The 15,788-nt window shown below is 41.8% G+C and overlaps 1 protein-coding gene across 3 annotated transcripts in view; it reads left to right on the top strand.

Moving 5' to 3' along the window:
* LOC123959701 (protein HIRA) overlaps positions 1-14,340 on the top strand; it is a 24,502-nt gene extending 10,162 nt beyond the window's left edge. Inside the window, exons 1-19 of one of the 3 annotated variants that reach the window (XM_046033911.1) lie at positions 105-264; positions 413-580; positions 674-787; positions 1,305-1,375; positions 1,917-2,022; positions 2,807-3,028; positions 3,528-3,613; positions 4,180-4,380; positions 4,558-4,701; positions 4,792-5,008; positions 5,293-5,400; positions 5,693-5,841; positions 6,005-6,166; positions 6,515-6,573; positions 7,482-7,587; positions 7,734-7,856; positions 7,966-8,129; positions 9,716-9,804; positions 12,043-14,340. In XM_046033911.1, the coding sequence (XP_045889867.1) occupies positions 106-264; positions 413-580; positions 674-787; positions 1,305-1,375; positions 1,917-2,022; positions 2,807-3,028; positions 3,528-3,613; positions 4,180-4,380; positions 4,558-4,701; positions 4,792-5,008; positions 5,293-5,400; positions 5,693-5,841; positions 6,005-6,166; positions 6,515-6,573; positions 7,482-7,587; positions 7,734-7,856; positions 7,966-8,129; positions 9,716-9,804; positions 12,043-12,159 (2,565 nt within the window). In that variant the 5' untranslated portion in view covers position 105 and the 3' untranslated portion in view covers positions 12,160-14,340. Of the gene's footprint in view, positions 1-104; positions 265-412; positions 581-673; positions 788-1,304; positions 1,376-1,916; positions 2,023-2,806; positions 3,029-3,527; positions 3,614-4,179; positions 4,381-4,557; positions 4,702-4,788; positions 5,009-5,292; positions 5,401-5,692; positions 5,842-6,004; positions 6,167-6,514; positions 6,574-7,481; positions 7,588-7,733; positions 7,857-7,965; positions 8,130-9,715; positions 9,805-12,042 lie in introns of those variants that run through there. The other 2 variants (XM_046033910.1, XM_046033912.1) reach the window with 2 other exon arrangements.
* The last annotated feature ends 1,448 nt before the right edge of the window (positions 14,341-15,788 follow it).

Here is a 15,788-nt window from a genome sequence, read left to right as displayed (position 1 = left end):
TTGCCATTAAGCACTATCCAGTAAGGTAACCTGTTGATAGAGCAGGAAGATGTTTCTCTTTTCAGCTCGTCATCATGTCTCTGTCTTCTTTGTGTCTCTCCAGAGATGGTGACATGTCTGCGAGGACACACTGGGTTAGTTAAAGGTCTGACGTGGGATCCAGTGGGGAAATACATCGCCTCCCAGGCCGACGACCACAGCCTCAAAGTGTGGAGGACGGTGGACTGGCAGATGGACGCCAACATCACTAAACCCTTCAGCGAGGTACAGAAACACTGTCAGCTGCGTTTGATGATGCTGTGGTGACGTTGTCATTGTTGGCAAGGAAGCATCTCCATTCGTTATGTGTTCTCACTCATTTATTCAGGTTTTTCTTTTGATTTGTCACATGTCCTTATTGTCTGTGTTGCAGTGCGGCGGGACGACCCACGTCCTGCGTCTGTCGTGGTCTCCAGACGGTCAGTACCTGGTGTCGGCCCACGCCATGAACAACTCCGGTCCCACCGCTCAGATCGTGGAGAGAGACGGCTGGAAGACTAATATGGACTTCGTGGGCCACCGTAAAGCTGTCACTGTGGTGGTAAGGAGGTTTCAGCCACATGTTCAGCCTTTAAATGTATACTTCACCCAAAATCTGGCTGCCTACTGATGGATCGGCTTTCTTTCTCTGCAGAAATTCAACCCAAAGATCTTTAAGAAGAAGCAGAAGAACGGCAGCTCTCCAAAACCCGGCTGTCCGTACTGCTGCTGTGCTGTCGGCAGCAAAGACCGTTCGCTCTCCGTCTGGGTCAGTTCACGCTTTAGTTTGTTTCAAAGTCTAAAGAGAACAGTAGTACAGATAAGTCAGTCCTGGTGATGTGGGTTCCTCAGTCAAGTTGCACAATTGAACACAGCTGAATTGGGATGTTTGTGATGCTTGTATCTGTTGTTTGTTCTCTTGAGTATGAACAGCTTCCACGGAGATAATCCATCTCAGTAAATATAATTACTTTCTACTTTGTCTTGAGTGATTAGTTTAATATTCAGAGAGACAAAACTGAAACCCTAAACCGATGCAGGTTCTTATGTCATCGTGATTACTAAAGCAAGGTAGCAGGAATAAACACCTGGCAAGCTGCCAATGTTTTTGCCGTTGGTGGTTTCATTAAAGCCACCCATCGATTTGTGTAACTTGTTTTAATGTCGAATTGTTTTTAAATGACTACTTGAAACTCCTTAACCCCGTTTTAATTACTGTTAGTGAGGAAAGGCGTATGAAGGGATCTTAACAAAACTAACATTGTCTGTCCATTTCTCCTCTTCAGCTGACCTCTCTGAAGCGCCCCCTTGTGGTCATCCATGATCTGTTCGATAAATCGATTATGGACATTTCCTGGTGAGTTTCACACTGGCGTTATATGGCCTACCCAGTGTGCATTAGTGTCTGCCTCCCTGAGCTTGCCGGCCTTTATCGAAGACTGAGACGACAACTCCGCTGAGATTAGAGAAATAACACTCATCACGTAACCACAAATCTCGATTGTACAACGGTGTGCGCCATGAGCTGCAAAGCAACTGCAGGATGTTGAGTTTATAATTTGTTTATTTTAAATACTAATGTTATTGCGGGCCAGTGAGTTGCGAGTTCAACTGTCTTGTTACTTTTTACTGCCCCCGGGCCATCGGACCACCATTGTTGTCGAGCCCTGCACAGTCTATGGAGAAATATCTTTGTTTTAACTTCAGGGGAGTTTTTGTTGCAGTGCAACAGTTGGCCACTGGGAGGAGGCAGACTCTGCCACTCTTTGTCCAGTTCTATTCCATACTCTGTTATCCAGGGTTTTACACTAATGAACAGGATTATAAAACCACTGTTACACCCTCCACATCTCTAAGTTAAACGTGTGTGTGTGTGTGTGTGTGTGTGTGTGTGTCAGGACTCTGACAGGTCTGGGGATGTTGGTGTGTTCGATGGATGGCACTGTGGCCTACCTGGACTTTTCACTGGATGAACTGGGGGACCCGCTGAACGAGGAGGAGAAGGTTAGACACACAGCATGGAATCACATCTGCAAGTAAAATTCTGAACAGAAGACCAGTTATTGAACTCCATAAACCAAAACAAATTACTCGTAGACTAAAACTAGATCCTGTTTTCATTCTTCACTGTCATTAACCTCGAGTCAGGCATTTCTTTTCTTTTTTTAAATTTTGCCAGTTTCAAAAACCTTATTGTTCATTAAGAACATTGGGGCTTGCCTAAACATATCTCTGCATATCTCTGTCTTCTTCCAAGAAAACAACATAGCATTGTGTTAGTGACCAGACACAAGGGGTTATTTATATGAATTGACAAATATTAACCTCTGTTATCCAGTACTTTCTCGTGCTTAAAAGCTTAGAAAGCCTGTACTTTTTTAGCTGTTTTACTTATTGTGAAAAGCTGAAGGGAAAAGGAGGACAAGTCGTAGCAACAAGTTGTTAAAACCTAAGTCATGAGATTTTATGTTTACAAGCCCTAGTGGCTTGTGATTGGTCAGTGTCACCCAATAAAAAAGATACAACTAAACAACAGGGTTTTTTTTTTTTTGCTCTGCTTCAAACAAAAGAAAATTAAATAAAAATTGAGAATTAAATTATTAGTAAGTTTAAGAGCGTGTTTACACTCATGACCTTGTTACTCTAGCTTTTCTTTATACCTTTTTTTTTTTTTTTCTGGGGTTTCTGTCTTCTTTTTCTTTTTTTTTTTTTGTTCTTGTTGTCCTTCCTTTCATCGTTCTACATTACGCACCCACATCAAACTTCTCTCTCTTACTCTGACATGCAGAACAGCATCCACCAGAACATCTACGGTAAGAGTCTGGCTATAACCAGCACTGAGGCTCAGCTTTCCACCACCATCATCGAGAACCCTGAGATGCTCAAATACCAGCAGGAGAGACAGAACTCGGCCCAGGCCAACTCAGGACCGGGCAGCGTCGGGCCAGAATCCTCAGCCCCCAAACTCAACAGTATGATGAACGGAGAGTCTCTGGAGGACATCAGGAAGGTGGGACACTGATATAATATCCAACAAGCAGCGCAAAGTGTTAACCGCTGTCTTTCAAGACTAACACTGAATTCTGATGCGTTTGATTATTAATCATTGTTCATTTGTGTGTGGTTTTTATGCACATATTTACTCTTAAAATTACTTTAATTTCCTTTCAGGAAGATATAAAGTGACAGAACTGAGTTCAGACCCTACAAGACAAAAAACAATATCTAGAAACTATTAACTGATTATATTTAGATATACAGACAATAGCTCCAGAGAATAGATACAGTGTATATAAAACAATTCAAGTCAAATAGAGGAGAGCAAATGATGTACACTAACTTGGAAACAGTACACTGTTAAACATCAGTGATGTATTAAATACATATTTATGATGTTTTCTACTTTTGAATTTTTCAGGGCTCCATTTTCAAAAGCTGTCAAAGCAAATACTTTTTATGATATTTTTGGAGCTTCAACTTCCTGGATGTGTTATTTTGTCGTCTTTCAGAACCTTCTGAAGAAGCAGGTGGAGACAAGAACTGCAGACGGCAGAAGACGAATCACACCGCTCTGTATCGCTCAGCTGGACACAGGGTAGGAAAACATGAAACACACAATTTCTGATTTTCATTGGTGGAGAACTGAACTGATGACTGATGGTACAAACACCTCGCAGATGATGTTGAGATTCTACAGATAGTGGCTGGAAGGTTGTTATATATTATATATGATATTTCTTCCAACATGAGTTTGATAGTATAAAAAACAAGATAATTAAAGCTGAATTTTTAGGATAAATTACACACATCCAAGAATAAAAAAAATTGGTTTCAGGGCATCATCTGTAGATCTGAGGTTACACTTGTGGTCAGAGGCAGATGGAAGTGAGCAGCATACGCTCTGCCTAAAAAAAGCAAGTTTGTCTTGGTGATGACGGTGCATCATTTGATCAGAGCTGAGAGAGACTGGATCACAGACCCAAGACCGGATCCTACAATATCTGATTCCCTACTAGAAACCGAGAGGACTTGTGAAGACCTCTACTTGAGTCAAAAATAACCCCCAACTTGCGTTCCTGGCGGCGGCAGCAGCAGCAGTAGTAGCACTAGAAGCAGTAGTTCTGTATTCAGTAGTGGACCACTGTCCATCTTTCTCTACAGGGATTTCTCGCCGGCTCTGTTCAACAGCGCTCCCATCCTGCCCTCAGGCTCCTCCATGTCCAACCAGCTCACCCCTCAGCTCAGCTCAGACTCCAGCCCAGGACAAGCCTCTTCTCTGGGGCTTAAGCCCATCCACGACCCCATGCTCACCTCGCCTCCAGCCAGCAGTGCCGGCAAGGGCCTGGAGGACAACAAGGATGGGTACAACCTGAAAGAAAATGTTTTTTACTTCCTAACCAGATATCTCTCTCCGAACACTCCCACTCTGCCCCCTTCCTCCTCTTCATTTTTCTTCTTTTACCCTTCAGCCATCGCCCTTGATCTTCCCGCTCCCTCCCCCTCGTCTCTTTCTTATTGTCTGGTTTCCTTATGTTCCAGTGTGAAGTCGTGTCTGCTGCTCACTTCTGCCTCCAAGATCGAGCCAATGAAAGCTCTGGACTCCAGGTTCACAGAGAGGTCAAAGGCCACACCGGGGGTAACAGTCGTCCTCTCCTCCACCGCTGGAATCATGCCTCTCGACAGGTGATTGACTCAATGGAAGTGAAGTAGATAAGTTCCAAAGCTCCAGCACTGTCCCTAAAATTCATTTAGACTTTTCTGTTCATCCAGCAGGCCCAAAGAAGGCATCTCCGCCCTGAAAGATGTAAAAACAAAAGAAGAGACCAGCAGCGACAGCGAAGACAAGATGGCCGCCATCAACAAAAACCTGTCGTTCAGCAAGAGGAAACCCGAGCTGCTGATGGATGGAGGAGAGGTGGTGGAGAAGAGGAAGAAGGGACGGCCGAGGAAAGACAAGATTGTCACTCCCATCACCCAACCCTTCACTCAGGTAGTGAGATGGAGGGAAAAGATGAATGGATAGATGGAGTTCTCCGTGGCCCTTCATTCCTTGTCAAAAAAACATTTTACATATTTAGATATTTATTAACTCTGTAGTTACAGATAGTCAGTCAAAGCCTCTTCATTTCATACCATACAGTATTTTAAAAGTTGCTTTAAACAGTAGTGTTAAAAAGATCTTGTAAAATCTCCTTTTGTGCCGATGTTATTGGAATAAATGTGGCGCATTAGAGAGAGTTAAATTAGTGTTCCTGTCCTTCCTCTTCCTGTCAGATAACCCCTCCAGCAGAGCGGGAGCCCAGCAGGGTGGCAGCTCCTCCAGTTCCTGTAGCTGCTCTCAAACTACCAACACCAAATATAAAGAAGGCCTTCAGTCTGCAGGTAAAAACACTGACTGTGTGGGTACTTGTACTTCCTACAGACCCGGAACAAGATTTGAACCAACAGAGTGAGGACATTTTGGCCCTCACAACTTCAAGGGGCTGTTAGGTTAAGGACAGGGTTATGGTCAGCATTTTAGTTGTGATGGCTAAGGTTACGGTAAGGTTCCAGATTTTCGGATCTAAATTTTTAGATGTGAACATACATTGATTTTATTATAGACCTCATTATCAGTCATTGAAGACTTGTTTCTTACAACCCTGAAAAACTATAAAAATATGTTTGTGTGTAGGTGAGCATGGACCCGTCAATGTTCCTGGAGGTGGAGAACGAGGTGTCTGTTGTAGCGGGTTCGAAGCTCAGCCAGCTGCGATGCTCCAGAGACGGACGAGACTGGAACACACTGCTACCCAGCTCAGTGCTCACTGCTGCAGGGAGCAGGTAGGACGCTCAGCTGAGATGATGTGTTGCAGCTTGTCTTTTATGCTTCAATTTATTTACATTTCATATCATCAATTCATAGTTCAAGCAGTTTAGAGATGTGTATAAAAATAAATGCATCAACAACACTAAATGAGTTGTTCCCGCTCTTCCTCTTCCTCAGCGACGTCCTCGCCGTCGCCTGTCAGGACAGGATGTTGTCAGTGTTCTCTTGCTGTGGGCGGCGGCTTCTTCCGGCCATTCAGTTGGCCACGCCTGTGTCGGCTCTGCACTGCTCTGCACACTTTGTCATGGTTCTGACTGCTGGAGCGACGCTGTCGGTCTGGTCAGTGGTCATATATGTAGTTTGAAATGTCATGTGGTGGAGTTGATCTGTATTTCTTAGGGATGTTTCCAGGGTTGTTTTTGAGTTTGTATATTGATTTCCCACACAGGTAGACTGATTGCAAACACATTTATTTGTAAGAATTGTGGTTCAAATTACTTAAATTACAGAGAAATTGATATATTGAGACATGTATTGGTTTATGTTGATGTAGATGTTCTGTTACAGACGGATTTCCTTCTGTACTGTAGCAGTTTCAGTCAAATATGTTGAATTATACAAGAGCAATAAAGTGTTTGCTGACATTATCTGTCATTAAAACGGTTTGTTGATTTTGTGTATGTGCAGGGATGTTCAGAAACAGAAGGCTCTGGTGAAGAACGAGTCTCTGCTGACCATTTTATCTGGTGAGACACTGCAGCACGTGATGACACAGGAATAGTTCTACATTTTGGGAAATGCACTTATCTGCTTTCTTTTCTAGAAGAAGGTGAGAAGATCAGTCTTACGTGATTGCAACGGGAGTCAGTAAATTAGACGAAATAGTTTCAGCACATAACTCCCCCTAAAAGTAGGAATTTGTTTTGTATTTTAGTAAAAGTAGGTATGAGATTTAAATGTAATACATTTCTTTTGTCAAATTCAGTGAATACCTCGTCAAGGTCCGCTATCTGTTCGCTCTGTGTGCGCTGAAAAAAAATACGGTGTTTGTAACTCAAACAGACTGAGCCACACAACAATATTCGAGCCATGATTTGTGCGTCAGGTAGCGTTTAATGACTTGCCAACGGACATTCAGCTTACTTTCTAGTTCACCAGGACATGAGAGCTGTGAGTATCGCTGTATCGTTGTTTGTTCTATATCATGGTATTTGTCGTGTTGCTGGATTTCTCCAGAGTCGCATACCCCTCCTTTTTATGAGTTAAATAAACAATATTCACCGTGTTGATTAGAGCTGTAAGAAGGTGCATTTATAATCTTTAGACAGAACCAGGCCGGCGGTTTTCCCCCACAGTGCACTGTGCTAAGCTAGGCTAACCGCATCCTGACTCAAGCTCTGTACTAAACACACAGGCATGAGATTGATATCCATCTCTCACTCGTGGGAAACAAAGCAAATATTTTTATTTTTATTTATTTCCTAAAGTGTTGAACTATTCATTTAAAAGTACAGTAACACTTGGTTTATTGGAATGTTCTTCTCAGGCTTGTTTTCTTCATGAAGAAAATAAAAGATCTTGAAAAGATTTTTTATTTCATCCTCTCATGAAGATGTTTCAGGATGAATCAAGTCAAACATCTTTGTGTTTGTAGGTGCTGACACCACAGTGTCTCAGTCTCTGCTGACTCAGCAGGGAGTTCCAGTCATTGGACTCTCCAATGGGAAGTCCTACTGCTTCAGCTCCTCACTGGAGACATGGTGAGAAACTAAAGGGTGGAGACACAGTATGACCAAGAAAACATCAGCTGCTGCTCTTAACACTGATGATGAGTTTGGTTCTTAAAGTGAGGACACTGACTGAATGATTTCCATTATAAACTAAATTAAGAATCTGTCTCTGGCAGGACTCTGATAGCAGATAAAGGAGACTCTCTGGTCCAGTGTGCTGACTTCAGAAGCTGCCTACCTACCCAAGATGCACCTGTGTCCTCAGGGCCGCTGGCTGTCATGCAGGGACGCAACCTGAAGTACGACAGTAATATTTAATCTCTTAACACCTATGCTTAACACCAGTGTCTCTTACTCCAGATATAATGTAATAAAGAAGTAAAGAAAAGGTCTCTCTGGTCCCCACAGTGCTGGTCGGCTGGCGTCCCGCCTGTCCTCCACCCCTCACCACCTGCAGCAGAGCATGACCTTGGCCTTCCTGGAGAATCAGCTGGCATCTGCTCTGACTCTGCAGTCGGCACAGGAGTATCGCTACTGGCTGCTCATCTACGCCCGATTCCTTGTCAATGAAGGTACTGAACTATCAATGCAGTGGTGCAACTGCTAAAATGTCACCCTATTATTAATCTCACTGATATTATCAGCGAGTTACTAATGATTTTCACTCGTGCACTATTAGAGCACCTTAATTCAGGTGGCTAGCTCCCTCTCCTCATTCTTCAAAGGACATCCACTTAAAAGGTGCTGTTATAAGAGCAGCATAACTACTTTAATGAATAGGGCAGTGCGTAATGTGTAGTTGTAGTGTGTGGCTGAGGGTAAGAGAGCAAGCGTTAGGGCTGCACAATTAATCGAATATTGATCGCAATTACGATTTTAGCTTCACACAATTAAATGAACACGATCGATGGCGATATCGCCATTTAAAATGGAAACCGCTGCTGCAGATCAAATCAAACGCTTCCTAAACTTACAGCCAAGGGGCCGATTTGACTGCGGGTGCACCCTCCTGCTGCTACAGTCCAGAGTAGACAGCAAAGTCCACGAGTCCGCATGTGTCCGAGCAACTGCAGCCGGAGCTGGTCGCGGCACTTCTAGTCAGTGCTTGGGAGTCCATCAGACGCAGTGAGTCCCTGAAGTGTGCCAGATGAAGGTCTCGGCTCAGCTCCTGTAGAATACACATGTCTGTTTTGGATGGAAGCTGCGTCGAGCTGCATAGAGCACATCAAAGTGGGCAGGAAGTCAGACTCAGAACGGCATATACCCAGTCAATTTTCAAAATAAAACACTGTGCATACTCCCGATCATAAATCGAACGAAAACCCAGTTAAAACAGACAAAAAAGAACCATTTATGTACATTGCCTACTTAATCATAGAAGAAGCGCAAAAAGCACTGATTACCAGATCAACAAAATCTAAACATGTCAGCAAAATCAGGCAGGCAAAACGCTCTGATTCTGAAATGCTCCCTGTGGGAGATGCAGCCGTGCAGACGACAAACAAAACCGCGTCGCAAAGAGCCGTTGCTGGTAAGCAGAGTAGATGCAATAGGTAGAAGCACACAAAGGACAAAATAACAACAAGCGAACCATGTGCTCAGCTGCTGAAATGTGTCTGAGATGCATCCGGTGGAAGTTAACGCTGTGCAGAGGATGGGACAAAACCGTGGCGCATCAACAGCTTGGCTCACTGGACTTTCCGGGTAAAATGTTATTTATACTTTGCTTCTAGAAGATGATGCACTTTTATAGACCAGTCTTATTTTGATGCAAAGATTTGTACGTTAGCAGAAATGCAGCACATCATGGATGTAAAACCAGTTGCCTGTTTATTTACATTTGAAAGTGCAATAAAAATATCCCTAAAATTGATGAATAATCGTGATCTCAGTATAGATCAAAATAATCGTGATTATCATTTTGGCCATAATCGTGCAGCCCTAGCAAGCTGCGCTAAGTGACAGTGAAAGCAAGCAGAGTAAGAGATTAGCAGGAAGTTGTCAGTCTGGCGATAAATGTACAGTGTTGGTTAATAAACACCGCAGCTTCTTAAGACCATGAAAAGTTTGTCTGTTGAAACTGCTGGTAAAGTGAAGGGGGTTAGCAAACATCTCCCATCTTTCATCATCTTGCATATGTTTGTGTGTGTCCCTTCAGGCTCAGAGTATCGACTCAGAGAACTCTGTAAGGAGCTGCTGGGCCCCGTCCACAAATCAGCGAGTACAGCCTGGGAGCCCAACACTCTGGTACGACAACAACACTCTGCTAGTTGGATTTGTTTCATCTACACTTACAAATGTCCTGATTGTTCTCAGATAGTTTGCCTTCCACACATATACAAATCAAATGTCTTTTTCTTCCATCTGTCAACAGCTGTTTTCTCTCCCATGGCTCATGTCTCTGATCTCTAATTTTAAATTTGATCGACAGTCATTAGCACCTGTACTCTCTAATCTGATGTACGCATATATAGCAATGTCCCGATCAAACTTCATTAATATCTGCTGACACGGATCCTTACACTTACCTTAATGTTTATTATTTACACTTTTAAAAATAGTAGCTGTAGCTGCTGTAGTTTAAAATCTTAAATTATTGATATGACATGAATGCGATCAGCTCGTTTAACTAGAGAAGAGGTATCACTCTGTTGGAGCTGAGAGATTTACTTTGGCGAGCAACTGACATCATCTTCATCAACAGAAATCATCTATTTTTCTATAAAACATCAGAAAATAGTGATAAAGACCATCACGATTCCCAAATCCTGAAATGACATCTTCTTTGTCTTGGTTTTTTTTCTTGTCCAACCATCTGTTCAGATTTCGAAGATATTCAATTTACATCGAAACGCTATCGAAGAAAGCAGAAAATCCTCCCATTGGAGAGTCTGAAAGAAGAAATTATTTGGCAACTAAAGAATAATTACTAAACAATTCATTGATTATCAAAATTGTTATTTATTAACTTGATGTTGATCAATTAATCAAATAATTCTGCACTACCTCATTCTTACTCCTACTGCAAGAAATGCTAACTCGCATTAGGCATCTAATCATTTCCCGGCTGTTTACATGTCACTGGTCCGTCGTTTTGTGAACACTGTTTAGACCTGTGCAAACAAAGCTAATAGCTAATGACTTAGCCTGGGCTAGCACTTAACTAGGGTTGAGTGTCGTGTCAATTTTATTGACTCTGATTCTACTTATCAGATCCGGTTCTTATTGAATCTCAGTTCTGGTTCGAGCCCCTTCACTACAAATCTTGTCACAGCTCTGTGACATTCATCTACTTTGTCCTTGCTCTTCTTCCCCTTTATGGCTAAAGTGAAAGGAGTTTCTGTACCAGAGGCGTGTCTCTGGGGACTAAAAATAAAAAATTGAGAGACGTTGGTATTGTGGGTGTTACCTGTATCTGGGGCGTCACTGTAGCTGGGAGAGCGTGACACGTTGAACACGGTGACTTCCTTCAGATTCATGGCGTGTTGAAGTAAACGCTTCGTCATATTGGAGCTGCTTCCTCTCTTGCAGAACAGAACAGAAGTACTCTCTCCTCGCGTGCTTCGTTGATGTACTGCGTAACAAATGACATAACGTTAGGTCAGTGTAGGAGGTCCTGGCAGACAAGTGCAGCTTCGTCATATTGTTAATCGTTTACATACTGTAAACGCTGTTGACGATTGAAGGGGATGATCAGCGATTGGTTTTTCATGCGTCACTATTAACTAACTCACTAGCAGAACTAAGATGACATAAAAAGTCTCTAGAATCCGTACCCCACTGCAGTGTTTCCCATTCACTGATTTATTTGTGGCAACACGACACACCTCAACATCAACTCTGACAGCCATAATAAATAGAATATAGAATAATTGAATTATAATTCATTGCGAAGCTGCCCGCAGAGCATAGATTGGCTCTGCACCTCCCTTTGCTCGCTCCCTCTCACAAACGGAAACGGAGCCGTGTGTTTATAGAAAAACTAATGCATTAAGTTAACTCTAGGAAGTCAGTCTATCTATTTTCTTAACACAACGCTGTCAATTTCGGAGACCCACCACCACCAAATAAGTTATAAGCAGGCATGTAAGGAGCCTGGCTAATAAGTATAGCTATGTTTACGTTAGAATACAGCTGGATTGTTGAGGTTAGCACGCTATACATAGCTGCTGTTCAATATCGACTGCACCCCCCACCCATGCGCGGCGGCAGAGTTGCACAGTAATTATGTGGGGAAACACTGTACGGTGCATTTACAAAGCTAATAAGCTTTTTCTTCCATGCAGGCCTTTCACTGGCACAAAACCGCCCCTTGGCGATTAGATCGCCAATCGTTGATCTCAAGTAGCCATGATTAGACGATATGAAAATAAAGATAGCCCAACCCTAGTACAGATTCCAACTTGGACCTGGTTGTCGATACCCTACACATAACTTGTGCATATTTGTTGCTAACTATTTGTCTTCTTCGTTTTGTGTGTTCAGGGTCTACGTAAGCGGGAGCTACTGCAGGAGGTTTTACCTGTCATCGGTGAAAACCTGCGGTTCCAGAGACTGTTCACTGAATACCAGGACCAGCTGGAGCTGCTGCGTAACAAATAACACACAGCTATAGACGTACACGGAGACACACAGACTGACACAAACACATGGACTCATCATGAAACCTGTTTGGCTTGTCCCGGTTCTGGTAAACGCTGACTGGGAAGCTTGAAATGCTGTTCTGGCTGAAAACCCCACCCTGGTGTTTTGTGATAACAGCCTTTAATAACAGCCGGTCTGCAGCTTTTCAAGCTCGGGGACTTTTCAGTGCTGTCGCCCACTGGGAAGGAGTGGGTGCTCAGTTTTTTTTCTAATCACAATCTTAGTTTGAACAGTTGTCTTTTGTCTTTTCTTTTTCTCCTCTGCTAAATGTGTTTTTGACCTATGCACCTCTGTCCTGCACTCCTAATCATGGACTTAAAAAGATTAACTTAAGAGAGACAGTGATAGAAAGGTCGCAGGTTTGATTCCTGCCCCATGCGGCTTCAGCAGCAGTGTGTCCCATTGAGTCTTTTCCTCCTCAGAGAGAAACAGGCAGGGGTGAGATGCTCGTAAAAGAAAAATATGAAAAATCCGAATGGGTGTAAATGAGCAATATGCTTGTACCAAAGTGTTGCCTTCAAGTGTACAAACCTGTGTCTGCAAGGTGAGAGGAATCATGGAACTCCAGAGAGGTTCAACCAGGTTATAAAGGCTGAATCTGAGTGCACTGGCTGTCTTCAAAAGCAGCAGTGCTAATACCAAAATGTGAAGTCACAGTGACAAAGATTATGGAAATATAGACCACTGCTGGAAATTAGGATGAACCTCTGGGGAAATGGAGACAAAAGGGATTTCAGATATTTAAGTGATGGGGGGGGTTCCCCTTTTGTCAACTTGGAGGTAATTCTAACCTGCTAAAGCATTCACATGCAAGTCAAAGAACTTTTAAAGCAGTTCAGATATTATGAGAAGCACAGCAGCCGAATTTATATTGTGACTGAATTTAAACAAACAAACAAACGACTCAGCCAACATGCACACAAAGCCAAATAAATAATTAATAAGTAAGAAAACGAAATGGCACTTAAGTCGGATTATCAGGTTATCGCAACGCAGGAGCACCTTGTAATGTGCACTAGTGTGGGTGAGTCACATCTTGATCTGCAACTATTTTAGACATCACTACAAGCTGTCGATACCAGACGCCATTTCTACTGATGTTTTTGTTACCAATTAAGATTCAAAACGAATCCATTTTTTTACCTGATCTTCATCAGCATCTCTAACATCTAGACCATCAAATATTTTGAAGCTGTTTTGTCAACCAAGGACTTAAAATAATGTGTGTACTTAAAAAGTCACGTTTGTATTGTGAATTAATTTAGAAGCCAACTCCGTTTTCAGGCAGGTCTTAACCTTCATCATGACATCACAGATTATATCCTATTTACTGTATATCCTATTGTCTCCTGTCTCTCTGCAGCTGTTCAAGAAAACACTCAGAAAGGCAGGAAAGCAGAATTATTTTCTTCTAAATACTCTGATATGAGACTCTGAGACCTTTTCGACCTCTTTTACTGTAAACTTGTGCCCCAGTCACATCCAAACACGTGTATTGTAAATATCCGTAGCAGCCGTGCTGGGCTTCTGTATATCCTACTGGTCTTCAAGGTAATATGTGCATCAAACAGGCCTCTGAGGTGATCAAAGACAAAATTCTCTCTTATTTGTTATAGTTTGACAAACCATCAACTCTGCTCACAGCAGCTTTTTTTTACGCATTAAATCTAACAAAAATGTTTTGTGGTTTGTTAAACGTGCGATTGTTGGATCGTCTTATTCTTGAAGTTATGGGAACATTTCATCATACCAGGCTGTGATCAGAGGGCCAGTGGAGAAATGATATATATATATAAAAAGAAATATATATTATTTGGTCTGTTTCACTTTTTGTCTCTTTTGTAAATAACCAGATTCACCTGACTTGCTTATGTTTATCTCTGTTGCTGGGCAAAAACCACTGCAAAGACATCAGTTTTTCAGACTGGGGGAGGGGGGGGCATCCATTAACTTGACATTTTTACAGGTTTTAAGGGCCCAAAGGTCATGAAACTCAAAATCACCTCAATGAACTTCACTTCCAGAAAAAGTACTCCTGTTTAGCCTTATTGTCTACAGCTGCAGCAGCAGCAGCAGCAATGTACTCCTCTGCCAATTCATTGTGTTCCTATAAAAGGAGAGTGTGAGCGTTAAAGCTTGTTTACTGCTGTATTTCCCTGCACAGAGTGGAGAGCAGCACTGAGGCCGACAGAGACGAGTCCAGAGGAAGAATTAATCCTCTTTCTTTACTAATCTGTACAGCATTTCTTTCTTTGTTTCATTTCTTGTTTTGTTTTTGCTGTTAGTCATTTATAAATGTTTGTACAAGGCAATTTTTTTTTTGTTTCCGTTTTCTATAAGAAAAAAAAATGGGCGGGACGAGTGGAAATTTTGTTTTTGAAAATAGAAAGTGGAAAAATAAACAAATGAGGAACAGTTGGGTTTTGGTCATTTCCTGTGTCATCACTGTGTAGGTGAATGAGAGACGGCAAATGCTGGCTGAATGCCTTGTTAAAGAGAATTGTTTTTATGTTGGAAAAAAAGTATGTTCATGGCTGCCGAGTGAAAATATTGGCAAATATTACCTTATTCCAGTACATAGACCGCAAAGATATGTTTGTTATTGAGAAGCAGTTTCCCCATTATATAGTTTGTCTGCTGGACAGCACTGACAACAGTGAACATAAACAACTTTATATAGCACCTTTCATGCACAAGTGCAGCTCAAAGTGTTTTACAAAACACAACAGTTAAAATATTTCAGTTCATTATATATTTATTTGGACACAGTAAAACTCAGTACCAATCCTGGTAACAGTTCTTTAACATTTAGGGCAACCTTATTAAAAATGAAAGGAAAATCAGTCGAGATATCGTAATCAGATGGTTTCAAACTCTCAAATATGGATGTCATGTTGGTCTCAAAGTCCAGTATCCTTCAGACTCTAGCTTAGTTCCAAAGGGGTAGTTGTAACACATTGTAAAATAAGTCATATTAACCCACTGTATGTCAAGTAAAAGCCTAGGCTACCTCATAGTAATTACTTTACTGCTAACCAGTGTTTTTATATGGTTCAAATTATTTTAGATGTCAGGCATCCTGTGCTCTATTATCTGTTCTAACTTCATAAAATTGCTTTTCACAAGTGAACTAGTCATTCTCTTTGGTTTTACTGGGTCTTATACAATCAACTACTTTAAATCCACAATATAGACAAACTGAAATTGAAAGGAACTTTACTTTTGCAGACTTAGGCCTATATAACATTCACACTTTCTGTTAAAGACATATAAAACACACATTATTTTACACAAAGAAAGTTGACCTATGTTAATTGATGATTTTTTTATACTAGAACAAATCCATTTCTTTTAATACACCCTTTGTTAATGTATTTTTCCATTTAAATTTAGTGAAATATGTTCACTTTCTAACAAAAGTAGTCAACACAGACAAACAAGCTGCTTACATTGGGCCATGTGGCTTGGAACATCACTGAACACAGTGTTTTGCCCCCGATGTTGCAGCCATGATAAAATCTTGTATGCCCGCTAGCCACAACTATATTAGCATAGTTTGTTAGTGTTAATTGTTACTCAATAACCTA

This window comes from Micropterus dolomieu, linkage group LG21 (assembly GCF_021292245.1).
Source record: "Micropterus dolomieu isolate WLL.071019.BEF.003 ecotype Adirondacks linkage group LG21, ASM2129224v1, whole genome shotgun sequence".
NCBI classification, from domain to species: Eukaryota; Metazoa; Chordata; class Actinopteri; order Centrarchiformes; family Centrarchidae; genus Micropterus; species Micropterus dolomieu.
Note: the sequence above shows the minus strand (reverse complement) of the source record. Positions and strands in the feature narration are given on the sequence as shown.